The sequence below is a fragment of the Corvus hawaiiensis genome, chromosome 3 (assembly GCF_020740725.1).
Source record: "Corvus hawaiiensis isolate bCorHaw1 chromosome 3, bCorHaw1.pri.cur, whole genome shotgun sequence".
Taxonomy (NCBI): Eukaryota; Metazoa; Chordata; class Aves; order Passeriformes; family Corvidae; genus Corvus; species Corvus hawaiiensis.
In genome coordinates this window covers 10,300,439-10,327,481 of record NC_063215.1, presented here as the reverse complement: position 1 = coordinate 10,327,481, position 27,043 = coordinate 10,300,439, and the positions used below count along the sequence as shown (strand labels likewise).

Here is a 27,043-nt window from a genome sequence, read left to right as displayed (position 1 = left end):
TGGCAGGAGCTCTTCACCCACTCGTGGTCAGACACACACACACTCCCTCAATGGAGAGGGATCCAGAGCAGAGTGGGCTGGAATCCATATTTGAGCAGCACCCAACTGCCCAACAACTTCAGCTGTGGTTCTTAGACCACACAAAACCCCAGTGATGTTTCATATCCCCCCCTTCTCCAGTCACGCTTAAGCAGGCTGTGGCAGCATCTAAAGATGCCCTGGGTTTGGAGTGTCTCTGGGAGTCCAGATCCAGTGCAGTTCCTCAGAATGTGGAAACAGCGCAGCTGCCACCAGCACTGGGCACAGCCTGGGTACCCCCTCAGGGAGGGAGGGCACTGTCACAACAGGGGCAGAGAGGCTCTGAGACCACTGCAGTTCAAAGTGCTCTCACAGGTGGCACCTGAGTTAACAGGGAAACTACTGCTGATAGCAGGCCCCTACCAGAGCATTTCTAAATGTGTACAGAGGTACATACCAAAAATATAGTAATAACCCCACAAACTGTAAGCTGCAACAATTTAAATCCCTTTTTCCAGAATTTAACACCAGGTACCTTTTCTCTTCCAAAGCAGAAAGATGTTTTATTTCTTCAGACATACTAATTGCTAAATTATCTTTTACCTCTTTACACCTCTTGCTACAAAAGAGGAAGAATAGAAAGTTGGGGGTAGTTTTTTGGTTTGGGATTTTTTGTTGATTTTAGAAGAACATCACTGAAGTTATGGCGTATCTCCAATGACTGTGGACACTTTCCAATGTAAATAATGTTGTAGTCCTACTCGGTGTCTGTCCTGCTCTTAATGCCTGAGCTGACCAGACATCAGATTTCCCCGAGGGCTCAGAGCCTCCAGTACAATTCCCTTTTCCCAGCTCATGTGTAAGTACCAATCAGACAAGTGGAAGACAATCAAGTACTTGAACTGTGAAGGCTTTAAACACAGGCTTGTGTGTTAGAGAGAATCCATGTTCTCCACCGACTCAAGGTCTTCTGCTGAAGAATGGATCAGCCACTAAATGTGTAAACTAAGAATGTTGGGACTATCTGCAGCACAATGAAGCACTTCAACAAAAAAGCCACCAAACAGACTGTGGCGGTTTGATGCTGCTAAACCACCACACAGACCAACCAACACTACTGATAAACATTTTGTAAAAGATTTATTTAAGTATCATTTATCACAAAGAGGAAAATACATAGAAGATTAGAAGCATGCAACCATCTTCCACATTTCTATTTATTTTTCTTGCATTCCCAGCTTGTTGTAATAGAACTCCTGTGCCACCCTCACCTGTTCCTCAAAAATACTACGTTTCAAGACATAGGATAACCAAAAAAACCACAATAAAAGGTAAGATAACATATGAGAAAAGTGCAAAGTAAAAAAGTCACGTATATACCACATTCAAACCCTTCCCCTTCCAAAAAATGGATAAAGGCAAACTGTCATTTTGCTGCACAATCAGATTGTCTTTATGAACTACTTACAAAAATTAATATAAATTAAGGGCACAATCCTGCAGACACAATTGTAGCTAACTTCAATCAGAGTGGCTCAATTGGTTTTCTTAAAAGCCACAAGTTAGTCACATGCTTAAGTTCTTGCAGGTGTAAGGCCCTAAGGCAATAAAATGTTTAAGAGCATTAGGGAGAACAAAAATTAAAGCAAACAAAATCACTCTCAGATGTGTTTTGCTTAGTAAGTTTATATCAAATATATTTTAAACAGAACAGTTTGCTCCTAAAGCCCTGGATATTTCTATTACTTAAGCAGTTTTGCAAGATTAAAAGACAAAACCCCCAGGAAGCTGGTACAGATGTTAATGAACATAAAAATTGCTTCAGGCAGGTATGTAGGGAGGTGGAGGTTCCTTCTCAGGCATCTTCACTGCCATTTCATACGTTGGCAGAACATACTAAGGAGAAGACATTTTGAAGTGATTAATGCAGTAGACTTCAAATGAAGAAGAAGAAAAAAAAAAGCAGAACAAAAGCACACATGCCCCATCAGCAACTTAATCCTCTGTTGCAGGCAGTTATTTTAAGAACTTACTGCTTTCCTAGTAAGCAAATGAGGAAGTGAAAGAAGGTGCAGGAGCAGTTTACTGCTCTGCTGAGCCTAACCCTGGGTCATTCATTTCATACCCCACTGCTTCTTGACTTTGCACAGCAGGGAAGGTTTGGACTGGTACAATCAAAGCTTCCCTCTACTACAAGAAAACAGTCAAAGACTGCTCTCTAAAGACCCTCCTTTTAGGTACTGACAGAATTTAGCTAAGAAATAACCCACCACAAAATTAGCTGCTTTAAAATTTTTTTATCCTTCCAGTCTTTGTTTAGAAAGCTGGACTAGGCTTGGAAACATACATGGTTGTGGTGATTTTCTACTTCAAAATTAATGATACTGGTTCCTTTTATCTCAAAAGGAGGTTTTACCTGTGGAGGAGCTTCAAAGGCAGGATATACAGCAATCTCTGGCAAATTTCTGTTGCTGATGTATTTATAGCAGTTCCATACACAGTTAATTAAGTATGCCTGAAAGAAGAGATATTTCTTTTAAACACCTCATATGCATTGGCAGATTCAGAAATTAGATGCTGGATTACATTCCTATGATAAAAAGGAGCATAAATCAACTTAGGCAATACATATCTGAGGAATGGTTGCTATTTCACAGACCTGGCCACATACCTATGTTGCTCTCCATTTAGCTTTGCTGTCACAGTGACTCAGAGAGGATGCACTGCACAGGTTTTAGCAAAAGAATTCACAGATCCATTCAATTAATCTCTGTCTGCCTCAGCAGTGCTAATCAAATTAATCCCCAACTGGCTTATGCTTCTGTGGATCTCAGTCCAAAGCTGCCAGGAGGAGGAGGAAAGGCCAGCAGTACAATCCCACTCATCCCCCAGTTAGCACTATTTCTCCAGCTAACTGCCAGTGTGAAGGAGAGGGCTCAAACACACAACTGAGGCAGCAGGGAGATGGTAGAGCCAAGAACCTTGAACTTCGAGTCAACACTGACTGCTGCAGAAAGAAACACTATCATGGTATGATGAGGATTAGGGGGTTTTTTATTATTAATTAGTGTAACATTAATCTCTCACTGGCAAGTTAGCACTTTGTTGTACAAAAGGTACCAAGTTTCCCAATCAACACACAAGTGTTATCTACTGTATTAGGCTTCCACTCCCCTCAGTTAAACATTCCTCTTGTGATAAAGTATAGAAGATCAGTAAAATTATTTTTCATCATTGCATTTTTTCTTAGCAATAAAGGAATAGTATAATAACCAATGTATATTATCAATTCATTTCTCTAATAATCTTTGTCTACACAAGAGTTTTTATAATTCAAATGAATGCTTCTGTATTTTGATCTTCAGAAAGAAAATAACTGGTAATACCCTTCAGTAGGGAGGAAGATGCAGCTCTGAATTAACCTATGCATTTCCTCATTCTATCATCTTCCTTCCAAAGCTTACATCCTGGTTTGTTAGGCACAGTGAGTTTTTAAACATTTTGTTTAGGAACTTGTATGCATTAACTCAATATTCTTTCACTACAAGCTTAATTACAAATATTAAAATTATCTCCACATAGACAAAAAGATGGTATGAAGCCTTTTTGCATTCCTCCTTCCTACTCAGGAAGGGCAGAGCTGCATAAGCACACCTCACTGCAAACACACAAATTAGCTGAAGTCACCAGTACACAACATATTAGACTTAAGTCATACTGGAACTGAACATCCTAACAATTGTGCTCAAAGAAGTTCTTAGCTCAGCATTAAGAAGGCAGCTGGGTTCTCAACTCAGCCTTGAGAATTAACTCAGATTGACAGCATCTTAATATTTATTAGTTCTTCCAACAGATACATGATTAAGTTTTAACTTACCTTTAAAATGATAAATAAAACAAAGAACACCAGAACAATAAACAAGAGACAGCTGGAGTCCAAAGAAAGGAGATCTTCTTTGTAAGGGAAATCCGGCTAGTGAAAAAAAAAATGGGGGAAGGGAGAGAAAGGGAGGAGATAAGAATGAACACTGCACAGTCAAATACGACAGAAAAACATCCAAACTCCACACCAAATAAAAAAAAACCTTGCACAAACTACTCCCCTGAAACAAAAAGTTCCATTTCTAGCAAGTTTCCTCTTTATCTTCCCACAAAGCACAGCATTTATCCTGCCTCTGTCCTGCAAGAGCAGATCACTACAGTACAGTCTGTGTCCCTAGTCATTTCATCAGTCTCATGCCAATACAGATAGCCACAAGATTCCTTTTCACAGCTGCAGCACAGTATTTGTGTTTATGGTCCTCCACAACTCTTTAATGACTTACTGTTAATTACATCCTGTCAGTCCAACCCATAACATACAGATGTATAGCATAAGAAGTCATCGTCAAACTTGGAAGAGCGAAAATAGAGCTTCTGCAAAGCTCATTCTCTTTTCTTTCCCTGACAACAGTAACAAAGCCTCTCTCCAACACCAATCTAACATTTAATCTGTTTTAAAAAAGGACTTTTTTTTAAACATCTACTTGAACAGATCAAAACACCAGCCAGACAGAGCTTGTGGTCCCTGCTGACAGTGTATTCTATCCATTGACTCTTCTTGCAGTTAAAACATAGGCAGTGTTAGTGAGAACTCCACTGCAGTTTTGTTAGAAAGTGTTGTTGCAACTTGAGAAGAGACACACAGAATGTAAAAGGGAAACCTTGGAATCTCAGATTCCATGTGTAATGCTGTTGGAATCCTTACCTACACTTCTCTTCCCCTTCCCTACCAAATAAGGGTCAACACATCTTTAATCTGCAGCAGCAAATTTGCCACTGAGCCCCATTGCTTAAAGGGTTACAAACAGTTTCAAGTTCAATTGTAGCCAACACAATCTAAACCAGTAGTTCCCATCACAATTCTTTCCTTATTCTCCCTGGCTTTCTTTTTAGGGAGTAATGACACCTTTGACTCTTCCACCTCTGATAAGCTACCATTCCCATAACCACCTATGGCTGCTGCAGGCTGAATTCCTTTTTCTTATGTACAGGAAGGGAACTGTAGCTCAGTCACTGATCCAATTAAAACAAACTTTAATTTCAAATGTAAAATATCAACTTGAGCTGAATACTTACCAACTGATCAAGGTAATCCTTGATTCTGGGCAAGTAGGTTAGAGAGCTGATGGCAACCAGACAACTGAGCACAAAGTCAAAGAGTTGGTAACAGAAAAATGGGATCAGCCAGCCTACACGATGCTAAGAAGAAATAGAAAAAAGGAGGCACTTGTAAATTATTTAGTTAAAAAAAAAAATCAAGTAGCAACTTTAAAGCCATGGATTATAAATATACTTACAGCAATGGCACCATACACCATCATTGCACTGATTGTGAACATGAGGAGGGAGATAGCAAACAGAACACAGGCATTTTCTGCATTAAAAGGAAAACAGTAAGAATCAGTCATTTCCTGGAGTTGTCACACTGCAGCTGACAGGTACCCAAGCTTTGTCCATTACTATGATCTGTTCTCAACTGGTTCATCTGTGCCAACTACCAGCAGCAGAATAGAGTACCTCAGATCCTTCCTAACAAAAAAAGATCTGGTTCAAGAAAACCTGCAACTATCTGGAAAAATCCCTCTGCCTTAATCAAAAGCCTGACTAAAGCCCAGAAACACCAATTAGAAGCTTGACATAGTTTGACAGTAACGCACCATAATGATGCTGATTTGCAATATGTGTCAGTGCTAAAAGTATGTGAGTGATTAACTCTACAACTGGACAGAATATTAAGTGAAGCTAACACAGTATCAACCTTTACACTTGAAAATGGTTTGGTTATGTAATTTGGTCATTGGCAGTGGGAGCAGTACTGCTCCTTCAGTTAACACTAAGGGAAACAGGAAATCACTGTGTGGAAGGTATCCCATTATTTACAAGAAAAGGCAGCTGAACAGAAACCAATTTGTAGCAAAATCCAGGACACTCATGGAAACTGCATGATAAACATTCTCCTTGTGCATCACAGTTACTGATGACAGAAGCACAGCTGCTTTCCACAAGTAAGATTACACTTGTTCTTTTTTAAACACAAAGAAACCAGCTTGAGAGTCTATAAATGTGGTAAATTAATGTTTTTGAGCAATATTGAAGCCAAAATTTTGTGGTTCCCCTGCTTGAAAAAGAGATGATCTGAGACTCCTTTCTACTCTGCAATTAATTTGAAAAGACACTGTGGAAGCACTTACATATCCAATTCAGTACAAGGTAATAATATCTACATACACAGATGGCATCAAGAAAGAGCCCCCCTGCGTCTGAAATGCACTGTGTTGATCAGACCTAAGTCTCAGCAATCACCCATAATTGTGGTTGTCTTCTGAGGATTTATTATTCACAATATCCACAAGCACAATAATATCTGTAATATTCTTTCATGCACACAAAACCCTCTAGCCCAGATCCCGACACAAGGAATAGATTTTTAAGTCAAAAGCATGTAACAGAGGTTTCACACTAAAGAGTGAAGAAAGCACCTTCAGCAGCATGTTTCACTCATATAAAGGCTACCAAGTACACCAACAGTTGTTACAGATCATATGACATTTTACAGACATCTGCTGTGATTTTACTTAATATCTTAGCCTTATGAAGAATTTGGTCCTTGCTCCCACTCTTATTTCATTACTAATAACTGAGTTACAGTCACAGGTCAGAACTGACAGATTCTCAATTCATTAAAAATTAACACAAAATGTTCAAAACCCAGGCTTGGGCTGTACTATTTATCTTAGCTGAATCTGACCCTCCCCAAATTTTCATGTAATACAACAGACTGAGGCAGATTAGAACTGCCACACAACGCATTTCTGCACATTTGAAACCAAGAGAAGCAAAGCATATGCACAAGTTTATAGATACAATAGCTAAAAAGCTTGACACCTATTACACTTGTACACATCATACACTCAATAACAGAGTGAAAAGTAGGCTTAATTCTGCTCATGGTGCTTTCTATTTCATTTATTCTGCAGGTGAAACTTAGAGAAACACTTTGGTTTCACTCAAGTACTTGGCATCCCAATTCTTCCACTTTTCTTAGAAAGATATCATGGTGTTCTTCTCAGTAAATTCATACACAATAGTGCTAAGCTCTTTCCTGATCTATGAAGATCACTAAAAATTCCGAAAAAGTCTTTAAACTTGTTTTCTGCTGCTTGTTTTACTGAGACAGCAAAGATGGTTAATTTTTATGGAGAAAGTGAACCAGATGTCCCACACATACTTCAACACTTGAAGCATTAGAAGGCCAAGAAATCTCATCGCTTAAGATGCTTCAGTGTAATATGAAGTCAAAATAATAGTCCATAAAGTCTTTTTTTATTATTGTAAAGGAATTCGGTCCTAGTATAATTAAAGGGAAATTCAGAAAACAAGATAAGCATTTTTAAAAGGTGTATGCATATATTACACCCTATTGTAAGGCAAATCCATGACATTGCATGCTTGATATTCCAATCCGCCAGAGAAGTTCTAGACCTACCAGCCATTCTCTCGGAAGCATAGTAATTTCCAATGACTTCATACTGAATATCGACAGTTGGCACCATATTTGGATGAGTCACTTCTACTGTCAACAAGATGCCCATCAGCAAGTTCACCACCTGAGAGAGAGCACAGTTACCTCAAGGTTAATTACACTGCAACAGCTAAGATCTTTTTAATGACCACTAATAATCCTTTATTTCAGTTAAAAATAAACTCTTCCCTTTGCCTGCATGTGGAAGGAAAAAAAAAAAGAGCCCAACTTACAGTTAAATTTCAAGCTGATTTAGTTAAACCACTACCAAAACAACCCAAAGAGCATGGAGCACTTACTAGGTTCAGTGAATCACAACTAAGTAACTTTGCAAATTGAGGGGATGGTAAGGTTCCTAGGGATTCAAATTACATAATTAAGCTGATGCTGCTTGTAGAATGTACAGATTTGTGAACTGGAAAACTGAAAACAGTTTAAAAAGGTCAGGAAGGTAAAGGTATAGAATGAGGAACATTTGGAAAGAATTTCTGCTTTCTACAACAAGTTGAGTTAATTTAACACACAAATAAAGTACTGTGTTTCTGCCATGTTACAGCTTTGAGAAGATAGAACATCTCCCTCTACTTCCCAGATAATTTATTAAAACCCCATCAGTCCTTATCAGAAAGGTCTACACAAGCACAGGGCAAGTTAAAAAGTTTCACACGAAGATCAACCCCCATAACGTGTACGCATTCAGCAAAGGCTGTGCGCTCACCAGTCCTTCTCCTCCCTCACGCTGCTACTTAAGACTCCTTCTGTGGCCACATTTTGGTACACACCAGAAATGTCTTCAGTAAGAGCTCAAAGAATCATAAGTAGCTTAAGCTTCTGTAAAATTGCCTTGACAGCATTTATATTATATTCAAGATTTACAGGGACATAGTTTCTGTTACTAATATCTGGACACGGACACATATGCCAAAGGTTGCATAACGCAAAAAAAAAGTCATGATGGTATTTTCAAGCTGCAGACATTTTCCAATCAGTATTCAGTACTGCCACCACCACCAGCAGGATCCCTTCCAATTAGCCTCAAAAGAAAAAAAAACTGGTTTGCAGTTTCTCACAACTTAAGAATATTTGCCAGGTATTTCTTCTTCTACTGGCCTGGTTCCAGGAGTCAATGATATACAATTACTTAAGATTTCAGTAGTGAAAAAAAAAAACCCCACATTTTTAACCTTTTGAAAACTTTGAGATGCACAGTTCCCGTAACTTTTCCCCCCCTGCTGTTTATATTGGTTTTTTCTTCTTTTTCTTTTTTTCCCAGGGGTTTAGAGACACATGGTGATAAACTTGTTTGCACATTCCGCTAAAAAGGGCCCTTTAGTGGAATCAAAGGCGGTCACTTTGTATAAATGCAATAATCTCATCATGTATTACACAAACTTGATAGAATTTCCAGCTGCTTTCAGCCACTTGTATTTTTATAAGGCATTTTATGCCTTGGAACATAAAACATAGTAGCCAAAACAGCTGGCAGTAAAGAACTCTGTTCAACCACCAATATCTTTAGCCCCAAAATGCACATATTTTCACTCTCACAGGACACATTTCCTACAGGGCAAACTGTCAAGTTGCTCACCTGCCTCTTGTCTTTAAATCTTATTTTCCTTCACCATTGGTCTCATATAGAAAACAAACATCTCCCACCCAATTCATCCTTCTGTACTCCGGCCTTCTGCTCGCAATGCATTTTCAACCCTTCTATTTCATCCCCTCTGTGAGTGAACTGGGAGTACTGGAAAACACCTTTCTGCACTGTACTTGTTTCAAAAAACCCATGTCAAGGTTCAGGTCTCTGGCAGTTGAAACAGTGATCTCTACTTCATAAAGCACAAACTTCAATTACAGCTAAATCATTTATTGTTTATACACAGTCATGAGTTTGACTGCCATGATAGGCTATCTGCCTCAAGATAAAGAACAAGCAGCACCTGAAATACTATAGAAGTACTAAAGAACTTGAATGCCTCCAAATTTTGAGATTGTAATTCCCCATTAGTCACTTTTTTTAAATTTTCATCCTGTAGTCCTAATTCAGCATACCAAAGTCCTTAGTAATTTCACTAGTTACTGACTGCAGTTCCAAGTATTAAAGGTTTATTTTCTCAACCTGAAATGGTATGCAAGGAAAACAGAAAATAAAGAGTCATTCAAAATCCAATCTATTAGAATCAATGAGACCAAATAAAAATAGCAACAAACCAAAACAAATGTAAACATAACAAATAAACCCAAACTCCTGCCAATTAACACCTCAGGGTTTCCAGTACTCCATTACTGCTGTTTACAAATCCATCACAACACTGAGCAATTTATCCCATTTAACATATGGAGTTCAATAAAGAGGTACACAGCCAGAGCCTCTATTTTAACTACTTCCATTCTTTCCCAGAAGCTTGATAACAGCAATATCACAAGGTTCACTTCAAAATAATCAACATAACAGGAAGCAAGAATATAGTTCTGATCACAAAACATCGTTAGAGCTTTTAAGTACATACTCACTGCAGATCAAATGCATGTTCACAAACATCTACGTGGACAAGTCAGAAAAACCGTAACTCATGTATGCCTCAGTGTAATATGAGGAGTAAACCCATCACCACCTCCTCCTTAAAAAAAAACAAACCCAAAAAACCCCCAAACCTGACAAGACAGCCATCAGTGGATACTGCAGCACTCTAAGGTAACACCTCAGAAATCCCAGAGGCCTCATCCTGGTCTTTTTTGCTAGGAAATCAAAATTAGTAACAAAAAAAATTTGCAAAATGCATGTTCAAATTCTTATTCAAAAAATTATTCCATTAAGATGAAAAGAACCTTAATTTAGTTTTGTAGTAGTTTAAGGAGTGTATTTTACATTTTTATATTTGGGATAACTAAGTTTAACAGTTTGGTGTAGCTTGTATCAAAATTCAAATAGCTGAAATTCCAAATTCTCAAGCAGAAAGTCAGCATTTATTACACACAGGTAACAGAAATATTAGCTCCCCACATGATTAGAATGCAAAAGACTGTGGAACTATGAACAAGCATTAGTTTTTTAATTAGTGAGTTTTATGTGCACGGCATATACTTAACGCCTTATCATGTAAGTGCTTCATCTCTCTGGAGGCCTGAACATGAAGTCTAGTTTTCCCCAAGCACTCTCAGTGGCTTGGGCAAACTCAAGAATGCCTACTTATAATTTGCTTATATCCTTTTATGAGGGGAAGGAGGGAAATTGCCTTGCACTACTAAACTCATTTTCCTATCACTTTTCCAGTATTTTTCCCCTAGGCATGTTCCCAAAGGAAAAAAACAAAAAAAAAAAAAACCAAACCCCAAAACAACAACAACCAAACAAGACAGAGATTCTGGTTTGGTTTATCATTATATTGATTTAATAAAAACTGAAAAAGAGTAATTTTAAATAGGGGACTTCAGAGCCTCTAGCACTACCAGTATTAGACTGAGACCAGTTATACTGGCTCATTTCTGTCAATCTTGTTCAGTGAACAAATGAGTCCAGAGATCTCCCTCATGCTCCTGCTAACCAGCAGCAATTGCATCACTGACTCCAGTGCTGGAGTTTGCTGCCAGAACGCACCAGCCCCTCCCTCCAAAACAATGCTATTGGCTTTTAGACTGTTTGTTGAACTCTGATCCCATTTTTGCCAGTGCAGTGTTCATGCTTCCGGTTTCTGGAAAGTGCAGTGCCCAATATGAAAGTTTACAGGAAGAAACAAACTTCAAAGCAACACGACTGCAATTATGGAGAGAGGAACAGGAGGTTTCTTTTTCCTTCCTACACAGAACAGCAGTGGGTGTTGCAGAGCTAACCAAGCTTTGTCAGTCCTGGAACACAAGTACAATTCTGCCATTAGTGTTCTTAACTCGTCTTTTGGGAAATACACTTTTATTCATTGATCACAAACATCAGCAGCACACAGACATAACCATGCTTAAGACACACTTTGATCACACAGCATCAGCAGCAGACATTTTAGAAGACAGTCCTCATTCTCTCTGGACTCACAAAAGCATGCAACAAGGACAGTGATAAAACTGTTTTAGTGAGGAGAAAAGTTAATTACATGCACAATTTAAGAACATACAAATAAGCAAGGAATAGGAAAATGCCTAAAGAAATGGTTACATAACACAAGTACTAAGTAGACAGAAGTCTTATCTTACTAAAACATCTGGAGTAGATTGCTATGGGACTCCATTTTAAGTTTGCTATCAAATTCCTTCAGGACTGCACTGTACGAGAACACCGTCTATGCTGTAAATAGCAAGATTTTCAGTAACACAAAGCTATTCTTGAACTAAACATTCTCCCCCCTACATCCTTAAAAAAAAAAAAAACCAAAACCAAAACACACAAAATACAAACAAAAAACCCCACCAAACCCATAAAGCAGAAAACACCATCCTACACAGAAAGTTATTACTATTTGTCCCATCATAACTTACAAGAGAGATTATTTAATTGATTTAGCAATACTTCTCATAAGAACCTGAAAGACTAAGTTAGAGCTATACTTAAATTGTGCATTAATTAACACGTCTAAACAACCTGACATATTCTGGGCCATTTTTTTTTAAAGTTTGGCAGCAGACAAATAAATTTAACTTTCACTGTCCAAACTGCATTTTACCTTCAAAAAAGTACAATTTATAGTTGAGTTCTGATTTAAAGCACTAGGCAAGACCACCTAAAGCTTTGTGTTATAACCTTATTTCAGCTCAAACAGCCAACAGTTACCAGACTTAAAAGTTCTCACCCTTTCCCAGGTGACAGCTGAGAACTGGATAAAAATATTCAATGCACAGTTTAACAAAGTTTTCGATACACTTGATATACAGGGAGTTTTTAATAAAAAACCGCACCTATGAAGCCCTTTGCATGCCCCCTGCTACCTTGAACTCAACTCTACTTTTCCGTCTAGCAGACCGAGTCGCTGCGGTTACACGAGATCAAAGCTGCACTCTGCCCCTGGAGCAGCAGCCTCACGGGTGCCCGGCGCAGCTTTCACCGTCCCCAGCACCCATCCAGAAAGAAGAAAGAGGTGCTGCATCCAGGCAACAAGAGGAAACATAAGCACAGCAAAGGAGGTAGAAGCTGGAAGTGCTACCAGGTCTGTGGCCACGGAAATCTCTCCCAGTCCTCCGCCCCCAGCAAGTTCCTGGGTTTACAGACACTCCCGCGAACAGGAATCACAGTGCGGAAGGCAGCGAGGTGCTTTTGTTCCCTGTTCACTGTTAACGATTCGTGCTTTTACTTGAGGTACCAGGAGCGTATTCTTGAACTCCATTCATGAGCAGCACAGCGTGGTCTGCAGGTTTCCAAAAGAAGTTTGACTCTCAATACTACAGTGGACCTTTTCCGTTTTAAATGAACTAATAATAAAACTTTATCAGTACCAAGACTTTTGCCCAATTTCTTTTTGAAAAAGAAATAACCTTTCCCTAAAGTTCTGTTACATTTCCAACTGCCTAGCTTGCCTTTTCCTCAGGTCCTCTGTCTCCAGCCACTTTGTTTGCCTGTACATTTTTTTTTTTTTTTTTTTTTGCCAATTGAGGGACCACGATGCATAAAAATAAAGGACCTCCCCATACTTGTTGAAAATAAACCATGAAGTCTTCAAAGTCAAATCCCCATGCCTCCAAAGGCAGTTTCTGTGCATGGCTGTTTCATATCAACACAAAAATTCAGCATTCTTTGTTTGTTACAATCTGGAGAAGGGTGAAGGAGAATAAAGGCTTTGATTACAGCTTCAGGAGAACAAAACAGCTATGATGCTACTTTTGTAAACTATCCACTCATTTTTACTGCCCACGAGGGTGAGGGGAAGGAAAGAGGAAATGACTTCGATAAAGGGGAGCTCAAGCCCCCTTTAAGGGAACCAAGGGAATTAGGGCTCCAGGCCTTTAACTTGTTGGTACTGTTCTCACATTTCCATTTCACCCTAGTTCAGAACTTTAATATTTTACCTTCACTACCACAGCTCTTTCTTGGACAGAAAGCACTCACCAGTCAGGAAAAAAGAGGTGTTTTGGGAGCCAAATTTGTTTCCATTGCTCTTCAACCACTGTGCTGAGTATGGAAGAACCAGGAACTTCCCCTGTCACAAAGCTCTTGCCCACTTGGAGACACTCATTTTCCTCTCAGAGGTTACATACCACTCACGGGTACCACACCTTATTCTCCTATAAAATACCCCAAATTCCAGTCTCCCCCAACTCTCCTCCCTTACCAAGGACAGGCTCAGTACTGTATAAAAGTCTTAACCCCTGCAAACCAAGAAAAGGAAGAGTAACACAACCCCTCTGAGACGCAGATTAAAACGCTCTAAACTTTCTCTTCACTTTTTTTCCAACCACAAGGAAGGCAGCCGAGGGACAACAGGGCTTGGTTAGCCGGAAGGAGACCCCAGAAAAGAAGAGGGACCCCAGTCCCGCCAGGTGACCCCAGGCAATCCCCTCGTGCAGCTTCCCCCGATCGCCTCAGGCAAGGAAACAACTTCCCGAGCGAGGGGGGCGGGACCCCGCGGCCCCCCAGGAAAGTGAGCAACTCCCCGGGCGAGGGGAGCGGGACGCCTGCGGTCCCTCAGAGCGGCCGCGCGGGCGCTGCTCCGCCGCCCCACCGAGCCCCCCGCGCACGCGCGCTGAACACGGCCCCCACCGCCGCCCCTCCAGCCGCTGCCCGCGGCCACCCCCGCCTCTCACCATGTACCAGGTGCCCAGGATGATCGTGCCGGTGCGCACATGGCAGCAGCCGCAGCAGCGGGTGCTGTAGAAGCGGTCACGACTCCGCTTGAACGTCATGGCGGCAGCACACAACTCCAATCTCCAGACCCGCCACCCACCCTCTCCAAGCGGCTCCCGATACCGAGGCCCGTAAAACCCCCGGCGCGCGCGTCACCGCCGCGCTGACCAATCAACCGCCGAGAGAGTGTCGCGGGGCGGGCCTGTGTTGCCGCGGTGACAGATGATTGACAGCACTGCAGACCAATCACAACAGCCCTGGGACTGACGCCCCGCGTTCACCTGCGGCGGCGAGGGCCGCACCTGAGGCTGAGGCGGGGGAGGTGTACCTGCCGCCATGTTGGACTTCGCCCGCCCCCACCGCCGGCCCTCAGGCGGTGCTGTTCGGCGGGTCTGGCGGGGACACGTCCTGCCCTCTTCGCCTGGCGTACGGGGAGCAGCACGCCGGGGATTTCAAAAGCTGGGACTTAGCAGCCGGGGAGGCAGCGAAACCCTATGGGGAAGGCTGCGTTGTCTAGAGACGTTCCGCTGTACTTGGCGCGGGTGAGGGGCGGCTCGAGTCCTGCGGCCAGTTCTGGGCCTCTCAGTTCTGGAGGGACATTGAGGTTCTGGAGACTGTCCAGAGAAGGGCAGCGGAGCTGGTGAGGCGTGTGGAGTAGAAGTCTGATGAGGAGCGGCTGAAGGTGTTTTGCCTGGAGAAAAGAAGGCTCAGAGAGAATCTTACCGCCCTTTACAACTCCCTGAAAGGAGGTTGTAGCCAGGTGGGGGTCGGCCTCTTCTCCCAGGCAGCTGGTGACAGCATGAGAGGACGTGGCCTCAAGCTGCATTAGGGGAGGTTTAATCTGGACATAAGGAGGAATTTCTTCCTGGAAAGGGCGATTAGACAGGGGAACAGGAGTCACTATCCCTGGAGGTATTTAATGAAAGACTGGACATGGCACTCACTGCCATGGTCTGGTTGACATGGTGTTAGGTTATGGTTTGGATTCGATGATCCCAGAGGTCTTTTCCGACCTAATTGATTTTGTGATTATGGACAACCCTTAATTCTAAAGTAGTAATGAATAAGTAATGTCTCCTGATGTCCTGATTCCAGCTGGGGCAGGGTTAATTTTTGCAGGAACCAGGAGAGAGCGTGGCTAGGATGTGGAGGTTATTCTATCGCACCTCACATCATTGGTCATTGCCAGGAGCAGGGGGAAAAGGGGTTTCTTCCTATGGAGAAAACATGGAGGAGGGAGCCAACTAGTATTGTGTATTGGAAGGGGGAGCAGGTTTCCTATCTCATTGATTTTTCCAGTATATTGTTGTGCCTCCAAGTGGGAAAGAGGAGGAGAAGGGGGAGTGAGAGAGAGCAGCAGCATGTGGTTTTGGAAAGTCTCAGTGGGGCTCCTGAACTGGTGAGTACCATTCCTAGACCACGACACGTGGGATACAGCCTGAAGAGGCCTGCTTTGAGGCGCTGCCAACATCGCCCAGCTTTCAGTGAAATTCACCCAGTGCTGCAGAAGGTTTAGTTCACATGAACTGTTTTGCTGTTCTTTTGAGTTAATTCCTTGGATTAAAGAATAATATTAAGATTTTGTTACATGCTAAGAGGATATGCCATCAGAGGGAAAACAGAAGAGGTGAAATTCAGTCCACAGAATTGCTTAACTTTGTTGGTGACTCCAAGCCCCACTCAAGCACCTGTTGCTGAGTGGGTAGTGCAAATGCTTCGTTAGTTCCACCAAAACCTGCGGGTGCTGCACTGGTTAATACGTTAATTAGAAATAATGTGTAAATCCGAATCCTGTCTTCATATGTGTATGTGATAAGTTTCACCACCACTTAGACACACAGTCTCCTGTTCCCACATGGAGCAGGACCTGTAAACTTCCCCTGACCCAATGGTTTCTGGAGACCTGAGCTGTTGATGCAGAAATGCACACAGTTTATTTTAACCTTCTACTTGCAGCTGCAAGTATTTCCTTCTCAGCAGTGTACAATCTGAGACACTCACAGAACCATAAATATTTGCTGTGCATATATACACCAAGATGTACGTCAGTATTAATACTGAGTTTTTTCACTTTGAACAATGAGAAGGTAATGAGGGTGACTGTGCTTGTCCGTATGATACGTTCCAGATTGCCCAATTAACACATTTTATTGTTTTAGCTGCTTAGTCTATTTTTTATGTGAGCTGTTGCTGAGTTGTTTGAAATTATTTACTTAAGGACTTTAAAAGTGACCTTTTTATTTTAAATCCCCAGAGTTCCATAGTTGGTGTTTTTCTTCCTTAGGGCATATTTCATTTTTGGATAAACATGTTGTAAGTGCTGCTAAGATGGCTGTAATGATCCTATTATAAACTATTGTTTGTTTCTTTAGTGCTCCTAATGTTTTCAGCCCTGTGCACATTTGTCTAATTATCAACACTGATAAGAAAGGACTAATTTTAATCAATATACATGCATCTATGTAAAAAATAGAAAAAAGAATGTGCATTTTGTTGTAATCAGTCATTTAAAAAATCGGTTTTTTCACAGATGGCACTTTGGGAAGTCTAAGCCAACTATTCCTGCTGCATGCATGCCTGAATTTATTACATTGTTCTGCGGAGCTGAGAGATTCTCCTTCCTGTTGGTCTGTCCCTGTGTGAAACAGGAATTCACAGGACTAGAATGAGTCAGAAATGAAAGCAGGAGCCCCTCCCTCAAAGTTTGGACATCTACTTGGAAACACTTAGATCTCGCTCGAAGCTCAAATGATTTGTGAGGGCAAGTGTTCCAACTAAGATCTTGCAGTTGGACACTTTGCCTTCACTAAGATCAAGCTCTCATGTCAGGCTCGGATATTCAGGGTTATTTTCATGAGATGAAAGAAATCTTAATTAAGTGTTCATATCTTTGTCAGCCAGACTCAGAATAAAAATTGATGCGATTCCCTTGAGCTTCACTGCTTGTTATGCTCTGCAAACAACAAAGATAATGGAGAAGAATAATGTGAATCTCATTTAACATTACAAAGAAGCTTTCCACAGCAGTATAGGCTGATGTGGAACTATTGAATTTGCATAAAAAAACCTCTCCGATTTCTCCTCCCTTAAAAAAAAAAAAAAAAGGAAAAGAAAGATTTAAAGAGTATTTTAAGAATGACTGGATTGTTTCTTGTACTCGAGGGAAGAGATAATAGGTTAATGATTTTAGTCCTACTCTCTGTGAAAAATTCCAGTTCTTCCATGCCATAAGCAGCCCAGATGACCTCAGGCAAGACACTTCCTTCTCGCTGAGCCTTAATTCTCTCCTTTTTGCTAGTTCAAAGAGGATTTGTGAGGCTAAATGTATTAAAAACTCTGAGGGGCTCAGCTTACAGTCATAACAGGCAGAGCAAAATCTCAGAGAGACAGCAAGTACTAGTGAAAAAACTTCCTCACAAATAGCAAAAAGACCGTGGCATGCAGGACCAAAGCATCCACAACAGTAAGAGCAGGAAGCCCTACACAGGATTTGCAAGTCAGAAGCAGCTGCAAAAGAATGATTGGGCTTCCTTTACCAGCATGACATTTTAACTCCTTCCATCTCAGCAGGTAGGGAGGGTTTGGTATCATGATGTTCCTCATTAGCCAAGCTAGTCAGGGCTTTCAAAACCCATGTCTAGACAGGAGATTTGCACTTCTGTCTTGAGAGGGCCTGGCAATGTTTTACCAAACACAAATTAGTTTTGGATAATCATATTTTAATAAGGTGACAGCAAAACAGCTAGGATCAGGTAAATGGGAGACCAGGCTTCAACTTCTTCAAAAATTTGAAGTCCAACACTTGCCAGATGTCAAAACAATGCAGCCCTGTTTTCTGCTAATTTTTGTAATACCATAGTTTTTTCCTTTTGTGCCATTCTTCAGTCTGTCCTTGACTAGAAGATGGTGGTTTAATGCTGTAACCACACACTGAGCTATTGCCAGGATGGCAGTATTTTGAAGAATAAGGTGTTCTGCTTCAGCATTTGCTCTGTTATTTGAAGGGAAGCCTACAGACCCTGAACTGATAATCATATGTAACCTTGGGCAGAGTTCATATCACTTTAAAAGGAAAGTATTGTCCTGATTGGGGTTGAGAAACTTAAGGCACAGTGGGATGAACTGATCTGACCAACACCACTAAAGGTCAATCAAAGTCCTAGGAACATCAAGGAAGTCTCTTGTCCATTGGCTTCTTTGCCAGGCAATAAAAGCTGCAGTGCAGGACATGTGGGAGCTCCTCCATCCCAAATAGAAGGCACTTGACTATGAGGGCAGGAACAAGCTACTACTATTTTTTTCCCTATAACTTAATGCATGCGCTTGCTACTCTGCATTCTAAAATTAAAAAAAAAAAAAAAGAGAAAAGGTTAGTTAGCTTCTCAGACTCAGTTATTTTCCATGCTGAACAACCATTTTTACGTTAAAAAACACGGAAGTTTTTCAACATCTTTACATAGAAACTGCAATATATAACACTGTGTCCCCTTAACAGAATTTAGAAAAATCCATAGAACTGGTGCAGAATGTGTGAAAAATACCCAGGCTGAAAGCATGATTGACTTTTTGCTTCCTTAAAAAAGATAAGAATGTGCTGGAGTAAAAGCAAAGCATTAACATATCAATGAAGGGAAAAAAAACCTCATGTAAATTAGTCAGGGGGAAACTTTCCTGTTGGTGACTCATACAGCAAAATCATAAATATACTGAAGTCAGCATTAACAAATTTTACCATCCTTTTTTTCCAAGATGAATTTTGCAGGAAAACAATCTAATTTGGAGGATCAATGGTTTCTTGTAAAAGGGGTAAGAAAGGAATAAGAATGTATCAGAATGAGTTTTGTGGTTATTGAATTTTACTCGTTTACTGAATTAATCGACTTCACTTTGGGATTCCTAATGTAATGTTCCAAGCTTCTGTACTATTTGTTCTAGTTGGTTGCTGTTAACAATATGAATTATCTTTTACCAGTATGACTCAGTTTAACTCAGTTCCAAACCTTTTAAACTCCTAACAGATGGATCAGAAAGTCAGGGTTAGAAAATAAGCTAAAATATGACAGCATGGTTTAAAATTTCTCTAAGCCCAGGACTGTGTTTCTGGGTTACTCGCTGTACACTCAGATTTTCTAAATCTCAACACTGAATAAATCTTGTCTTCATTTAGAGAGTCAAAATCTGCTAAACTAAAAGAGCTGTGGTTCGTTTATAGCAGCCTCCACACAGCTGAGGAGCTATGAAAATGTCTAAAAATAACATGATCTAAAATAGAACTTGCAATTCCAGATATCTCAGTGCTTTCACATGAACAACAGTGAGCACTGGAAATGGAAAATGTCCTGTACTCAGTGGCAGGCTCCCCCTTCCAGCCCTCAGCCCAAACTTGCCCCCTCCATGAATCTTGGCAGGGTGAAGAGGAGGAGCCTGAGGACACGAACACTACCTCCTCAGGGAAGCAGGGAGTTCTGGTGGTTGTTATTTCTTTACACATTGGCTACTTGACTGCGTCTGCAGTTCGGGATGCCAGCAGATTTCCAGGAGGAGCACTGGCAGGCAGCTGTTGCTGCCAGAAGAGCTCGATAAAACCCTTTATCATGTGTCCCTGTAACGTGCACTGCACAGAACCACCACCCAAGGTAAATTGTGCATGCAAAGAGAAATCAAAGTCTGATAGAAAATAAAGTTTACCATATTTGTAATATTCTCATGATGGGATGACACAAGGGTGAATTACTCCTACAGTGGCCTTTTCCCCAGAAGACACAGGGAGTTGTTTCTGAGATCAGTGCATTGCAGTGTCTGTTCAGTCAGTACGGGGGGACCTTTCCTTTGCAGGAACATCTGCAGGGCTGAATGTCAGGGATGGCACATACTGGAAAGTTCATTTTGCCTTGAAAAGATCCCTGGGTCTGGTCCAGTACAATCAAAGAAGGACAAGGTTTCCTATATTTGATTTTTGTGGCCCATGACTTGAAAACCCTCTCTCCTCACAACATTCAGCTACCCTTAGAAAATACTCAATGCTACAGAGGAGGCCCATGTTGTAAACATAGTAAAGAAATTATTTCCTGCCAGGCAATTAGCATTGCTACCTGCTAGTCAGCTTGTGCACATGCTGGCTGTGCCACCGATCTGCAGACTGGGTGGGACCTTGATAATTATAGACAATTACAATGATCAGTTATGGATAATTATGGAACAGCAGGCCAAACTCCTCTCTGTGGTTTCCCCTCTTAACCTTGGCGGTGTTACACCATGGTTTGAGTGTGAAGCAAAGCTTCAGCCTCTGCCTCTGCAGCCTGCTGTCTGTCTGCAAGTAAACACAACTTTGTAGGTCAGGAGTTCATCAGTTACATAATCAGCCACATCTTAATGCTTGTGATACTATGGACTCATCACGTATGGATATGGCTTTATTATAAGGGATATAGCCAATCTACCACCTTCAAGAGGCTGCCCACAAGAAAGAGCATCATTACAAAAATAGAGCAGACTGAGTTTAAGAGAAAGTGGAAACTTAAAGCCGTGTATTTCATCATTTACAGCTGCTGCTGTAACAATTAACTGCCTGCGCCTAACCAGATCATAGATGTTTGCCAGCCACACTTCATCCCACCTCCCACACTGTGGCTGCACCAGAGGATTGATTTCCAGCCAGTGGGCCATTTGCAGGCACGGGGAGAGCTTTTGGCTGTTCCTAAGGCAAGTGTCTCTCAAGCAGCTAATAAACTGCTTAGGGAAAAGGCAGGGGCTGCCAGCTGGACCTGGCCCATGAACTGGCAATTAGACTACACTGTGGTATTGAATGACCAGAGAGAATGACTCTCAGTTTACTCTTCTAAGGGATAACTATAGCTCAAGCAGTGCTTCAGTGTGTTGGGGGGGGATGTTGAATCTTCTGTCTGAGGATTTACAATACTCTCCAGCTAGCAAAGATCAGAGACTGGGAGAATGCGCACATCTAGCACATTAATTTAACTCTGCCAGAGCCAGGAGCACCAGAGCAGGCTGATGATCTGCACAGCCTCTGTCTTAGAAGCACAGAAACCAGGGAATAACCTGAACATGTGGTGATGAAGGGGATTTTCTTAAAGAACTCAAAGGTCTGATTTTCAGGGAATCTGCAGAGACCGTTCATTAAGCTGTGTGATGGCTTTTCAGCCTCTGACAACTGGGAAGTGCAAGAATGGAAGTTGACAGCAGTTGCTGAGAGCTTTGTTTTGGTTTGGTAGTTTTTGTAAACTCAGTTTTCTGATTGAAGAACACTTTTGCATCCCTGGGAGCCTGTGCAGCAGCACTGCTGGGGGATGTGGTAAAGGAAGGATCCAGGCAGTGCAATAGCCATATCAAACAAGCAGCACCCAACATACTGTTTCCTAACTGCTGACAAAACAGATGAATCACACAAGCATGCTGTACATTGCCACCCAATTTGCCCTGAAAGGTGCTTTTCAATTATTTAAGAAAGCCTACGATCAAGAATATTTAGTTGTAGTAGTGTGGAGGTTTTTTGCCTACATTAGAGCGTGGTTTTAAATAATGTGCTGCTGTCAGCTACTGAGCCCATCTGTATTACTGTGATGACTTCCCAGAGGTGAAACAGTGGAACCAGAAGAAAAATGCAGGCCTCAGACAGCACTGAAGTCACCAAGAGGGGTACTGAAGAATTTGACAGAAAAACAGTAATATCATTTGCTGCTGCTTGTCATCAGCACCTCAGTCAGCTTGTCAGTGTTGTAAGTCTGGATTGTTCTTTCATCCCAACAACAAAAGAATGTCTCGAGGATTTCCTGAGCATAGAAGAGTTCAGATGAAGGGAATCTCTTAAAAAAATTTATAGTACCTCAAAAAAGCTTGAAAATGGAATAGTTCTAGCCAAAACCACATGCTCTTACACACATACAAATTAAATAAAACAGCTCATGAATGTTGGGCTTTGGACAAGTTTTAATTTTTTATTATAAAAACAGTGACATTTGAAATACTGAAAAATGTTGAAATAAAGCATAATTACAAAGACATCAAAAAGTTAACAAGCAGATATAGAGAAAAAAGCAGAAGAAATCTGTAGTCCACCAATCTTGTGAGCTACTCTTTTTTTCTTTCTTGTTTGGATGACAGAGGTTATCTTCAATGCTAAGCAAAGACCATGGGCAACATCCTGGCCCCAATGAGGTCAACGAATGTTTTCCATTGGCTTCAGAGATAGCAGAACTTTGCTCATTACCCACATACTCATTAGCACATCTTCTAAATCCTTGAACTTGCTGTACCTGTTCCTCCAGTGAGGCCATGTATTTTCTTGTTACGCATCTGCTCCAAACCAGTTACTTTGCAGATAAAAGCTCTTTGGTCTATTCAGTCCATTCATAAACTGCCAATATTTCGCCTACACTGAGACACAAACACCAAGATGTGCAGATTCTAGGCAGTGGCCTGCTAAGTGGCATCAGTTATGATTACTCCTCGCCTGCCTGTCTGAAATAACCCTGCTGTGCTAAATTTCAGGGCACACAGTACAGCTGACTACCCCAAAAATCACAGTACAAGAGAACTGCCCTTCAACATATAGTAGCTAAACTCTAAACACAAATAGATTGCTGCAGTTAATTGCTTCTCTGAAGGGTACAGCTGCTTTGACAGCTATGCAACAGATGACAGCCATCAGGGAAAAGTGTTGAGCTGCAGGTAAAGCTCAGACAAGCCAGGATCAGGGATCGGGGATGCAATGGCAGAAGCACAGAGCTCTCCTCTGGCTCCGTGATACAAACAGGAGTGCAGCTGTGGCAGTGTAAAACCACGGACATCCCTGGTTATACACGGTCCTAGCAAAAGGAGTTTCACAGCATCAGCCCAAAGCCTACAAATGTGCACACATTTAACATGCATTGGTAACCTTCCCACACCATCTCCAAAGGCACAAATGCAGATGGAGATTTGAGAAACACTATCTCATTCTTCAAGGCAGCGCTTCTGGGATGGGTCAGGCATAGTCTCAGGACCATCTGAAGAAAACCCCCCAGCTACCACCAAAGCTGCAGCTCCTCCGGGGATAAAGGGCTTCTGCTTTTCGTGGTGTCAGTTCAGCATTGTTTATAAACCATAGTATTCAATTGTAACACATTCTCTTCTCCATACTATGAGCCTTCTGACAAGGAGAAATACACACTCTTCAATAAATACTAAACTGACATTTTTAAAAACTTCATTCACAAATTTAGTTTATATTAGAATATTCAAGTGACAAAATGATAAAAACTTCCAAACATCAGATTAAGAAAAATGACTTTAAAAATTTACCTCAGTCTACTATAAGTACAAATGCTACATGCTTTGGACATACAGACTTTAAACTTTAGCCCACCATGAAATTCAGGGAGAAAAAGGGTTTAGATCATCTTTCCAAATAAGTTTAAAACCTCCTTTAGAAATATTCCTTGAGGAGCGAACTAGTCTGATGTGGGGTAAAAAGGATAAATATGGCAATGTAGCTTGACAGTAGCAGCCACCAAGGATTTAAAAAAGGAGGTTGGAGAATGATCCATGTTATTCTCCCTCTGTCTCTGAACAGTGCTTCCTTCTGTACATTACTAGCCTGTCGATGAGCACCTCTGCAAAAATGCTAGAGGAGACCAGACTAGCTGGTGGATCCTCCATGGGACCAAAGTACAATCACAGTCAGGTATAGCCCAACTATTTCTACAATGGCATAGAACACTACAAGTTGACGAACAACATGACAGCAAAAAACTGAAAGGACTTTATGCAACCAGTCAAACCCCATTCAGCAGCTTTTGATCAAGGGCAGCAGCTTGCAATGAACAGCCACTCTGTTTCAAAACCACCTCCTGTGCACAGCCTGCTCCCTCTCTCCTCTCTCACACACTCACGCTTTCTGGCTCACTGCTCCTCTTCTCCTCTTCCTCTCACTGGGAGGTCTCCCGGAGCCTCTCTTTGCCTGGGGCTCAGCGGCATCGCAGAAAGCAGAATCCTTGCAGCTCATCGGCATGTCTGCCCCATCGGGTTGGCGCTCTGGCAGCTACACAGCTCCCTCAAGTCTCTTTCTTCATTTTCTTCCTCTTCCTCCTCTCCTTTTTTCCAGGTACACCTGCCATACAAACAACAGGGGCCAGTGCACAAACCTTCCACATGCAATTGCATCCCTGAGAACTGTTGGCTTTTTGCCAGATGAAGGAAATTTAAGGGTTCTTAGATGTGTTTTACAAGGGCCACCTACTTTCAAGGGTAATTCAAAGTCATGGGGAGAACTCTGAATGTTTTCAGTGGGCTCTGGATCACTCATATTTGCTTCTGTTTCATGTTGAAAAGTGCTGTGCAAAAATTATTGTCACTTAATGCAATAGTAGCTTTTTTTTTTGTTCAGTAACTCCAAGAGGAGCAGGAATAGGTATTTGTCACAGAAAAGCCTCTGAGTAATACAGAGCCTCTCAAAGAATTAACACATGCAGCTAAAGGAGAAGCATTTCACATATTCACTTAAATATGCATTGGTGAACACTTCTCAGATTACACATTCTTCTGAAAATTCATCCGATGTGCAATCACTTACCATTATTGGGTGAATTATTAGCAATGTCCAAGGATTTTTTGAAGGAAGCACCAACTGCATCACTGCTATGTTTTGTAGATATCAAGTCCCTTGGGCCTTCTTCCATTCTTGTTTGCAAACCTTGCTGGGGCTTAATTGAAACAATGTGCTTCACTAAGCATATGAGTTAAGCAAAGCATAGGCAATTACAAAATATGAGAGAAAATGTCATTATTGTGGGGCATTTAAAGGAACTGCAGGACAAATTAATTTTTACATGATTGGAATATTTTGCCATGTTATCTACCTACCTCTTATTTATTTGTTTTAGAGGGGATTAAAGTGTTGAAATTATCTTTCATTACCATTTTTCCCCTTGCTTCCCCCAGTGAACAGAGGAACAGCAAGAAATACTGAGATGAAAGTACTGTCATTGTATAGTGACACTGAAGAGTAAGATGCACCCAGTGACTGCTAAAAGTGACTAGAGTCCACAGAAAGACTGGAGGTAGCACAAGCAGTGTGATGAGCAACTTTGTGGATCTGGCTTCACAAGTAATTTCATTTTTTATGTCCATCTGAAGGACGAGCATGCACAGCAGCATTTGGGGCACCAGACACCAGCATTTGGGGCTGACATGCAACATGAGCCCCTTCTGGCCCATCATAAACATGTCATAAGAAGCAATGCTGTCCTGAGGAGTCTGAACAGCACTGTTAAGATTATTCATTAAGGTACCTACAAAGCTAAACCAACTAATTGGTTGTGCAAGAGAGTGGCGTGACAGCACTCTGGGAACTGATAGGATATCTTAATGATTATGTGGATTGTGGTCAGTGAGGTAGTTAAAACATTTCCCTTAAAATGGGAGCATCAGGAGATCCGGGAGCAAAATTGTCCCAAGGATCATAAGAGACCACAGTGGGTGTGAGGGGAAGACAAATTATTAAAAAAAAAAAAAAGGGAAGGGCAGGGGAGGGGAAGGGGAGAGGGAGAGGAAGGAAAGCGGAGGGGAGGGGGGAAGGGAAGGGGAGGGAAGGGAAAAGGGGAAAGAAAAAAGTAGCTATACATGTCCAGAAAAACATATTCTGTGACAAGTGAATGAAATACAATTTGGATATTTTGGGAGGTCCCTCCCCATTTCTCATTCAACTGAGCGCCAAGGACATCACAGGCGAGGACTAGTCCAAAACCCAGTAAACACTCTGTTCCTTTGCACTTCCCATCCCAAATGAACTGACATTGTCTACAGCCTTCCTCTTTTGCACTCTGAGACATTTTTCTCTCAATAGGCTTTTTACTGGTATAACAGTGCCCTCGTTTTATCTTCACTGACTTTTGGGAACCACCTTTTCATTACTGTTAATATCTCTGGGTGACCTTCAGCTATAGATGAAACACAGGCCAATTGTACATTAAATTTAGAGTGCATCTGGCTTTAATCATGGATGAAAAATTGTTTAGGCAGATGCATTCCAAGTTTAGTGCACAACATTCTGTACTGCAACATCAAAGTGTTGTGAAAATATGTTAGAGAATACCATGTTGCAAAACTCCACTGTTCACTGTACTCATAACTTCTTTTCATGGGGAGAAAAGAGAAGAGAAAGCCAGAAGACAGAGGAAGAAAAGTCTCCCTTAGGTCATCCTAACAGAGAAGAATCCCCCTCTGCTTGTGGAAAACCAAACACTACTCTTGAAATACAAAATACTCACATGCCTCAGTCCAGCTCCACCCCTTTCTTCCTTCACTTCCATTTTCTTCTTCTTCCGCTGTGTTTTGCTTTCGAGCCCAGAAAGGCAGAAACGGATGCCTGCTTTGCCTTTTGGCAAATCCTGAAAGCATCAGAGATTTTGTAAGACGAGTCCTGGGACAGCTAATTTTGTTTTTTTCAGGAAGACTGATTACCTCCAGGAGTGTGTGCTAACAGTGTACAAGCAGGGCTGTCTCTCTGGATAAGGTGCACACCTCAGCTCTTTGCAAAAAGGTCAGCATGCTCTTCCCACTCCTGCCTGAGGGGAATATTTCCCTGGGCTTCCAGAAAGCATTTAAACAGCAAGACTTCTGCTTCTACATCTCCACCCAAGATACCACTGTATCACTGTCACCAAACCGTCTTATCAGCAAACTTAAATATGTCCCGCCTG

At 41.5% G+C, this 27,043-nt stretch overlaps 2 protein-coding genes and 1 long non-coding RNA gene across 3 annotated transcripts in view; 1 reads left to right on the top strand and 2 right to left on the bottom strand.

Annotated features, from left to right (window-relative positions):
- Positions 1–1,141: 1,141 nt before the first annotated feature.
- LAPTM4A (lysosomal protein transmembrane 4 alpha) lies at positions 1,142–14,490 on the bottom strand. The gene is made up of 7 exons (XM_048298543.1): positions 14,306–14,490; positions 7,547–7,667; positions 5,358–5,434; positions 5,137–5,259; positions 3,896–3,991; positions 2,435–2,533; positions 1,142–1,914 (listed from the first exon to the last, which is right to left on the bottom strand). Exons 1-7 carry the CDS (start codon positions 14,402–14,404, stop codon positions 1,840–1,842), a joined length of 690 nt encoding a protein of 229 aa, XP_048154500.1. The 5' UTR covers positions 14,405–14,490; the 3' UTR covers positions 1,142–1,839.
- A 131-nt stretch (positions 14,491–14,621) lies between these two features.
- On the top strand, positions 14,622–17,278 carry LOC125322397. The gene is made up of 2 exons (XR_007201968.1): positions 14,622–15,105; positions 16,876–17,278. It is a non-coding gene; the product is annotated as an uncharacterized LOC125322397 (long non-coding RNA).
- A 4,996-nt stretch (positions 17,279–22,274) lies between these two features.
- The window catches only part of LOC125323482, a 31,463-nt gene continuing 26,694 nt past the window's right edge, over positions 22,275–27,043 (bottom strand). The window contains exons 9-11 of the mRNA XM_048298496.1: positions 26,612–26,731; positions 24,916–25,045; positions 22,275–24,453 (exon numbers count right to left, since the gene is read on the bottom strand). Coding sequence (XP_048154453.1) covers positions 24,398–24,453; positions 24,916–25,045; positions 26,612–26,731 — 306 coding nt within the window. The 3' untranslated portion in view covers positions 22,275–24,397. The remainder of the gene's footprint in view (positions 24,454–24,915; positions 25,046–26,611; positions 26,732–27,043) is intronic.

Bases quoted from the DNA above. Each gene is read 5' to 3' on its own strand.
- LAPTM4A (XM_048298543.1), bottom strand. From the start codon at position 14,404: ATGACGTTCAAGCGGAGTCGTGACCGCTTCTACAGCACCCGCTGCTGC. The intron at 5,260-5,357 runs GTAAGTATATTT...ATTTCTTCTTAG, and splicing joins TGGTGTATGGTGCCATTGCT to CATCGTGTAGGCTGGCTGAT. The intron at 1,915-2,434 runs GTAAAACCTCCT...TCTTCTCCTTAG, and splicing joins CCTTTGAAGCTCCTCCACAG to TATGTTCTGCCAACGTATGA.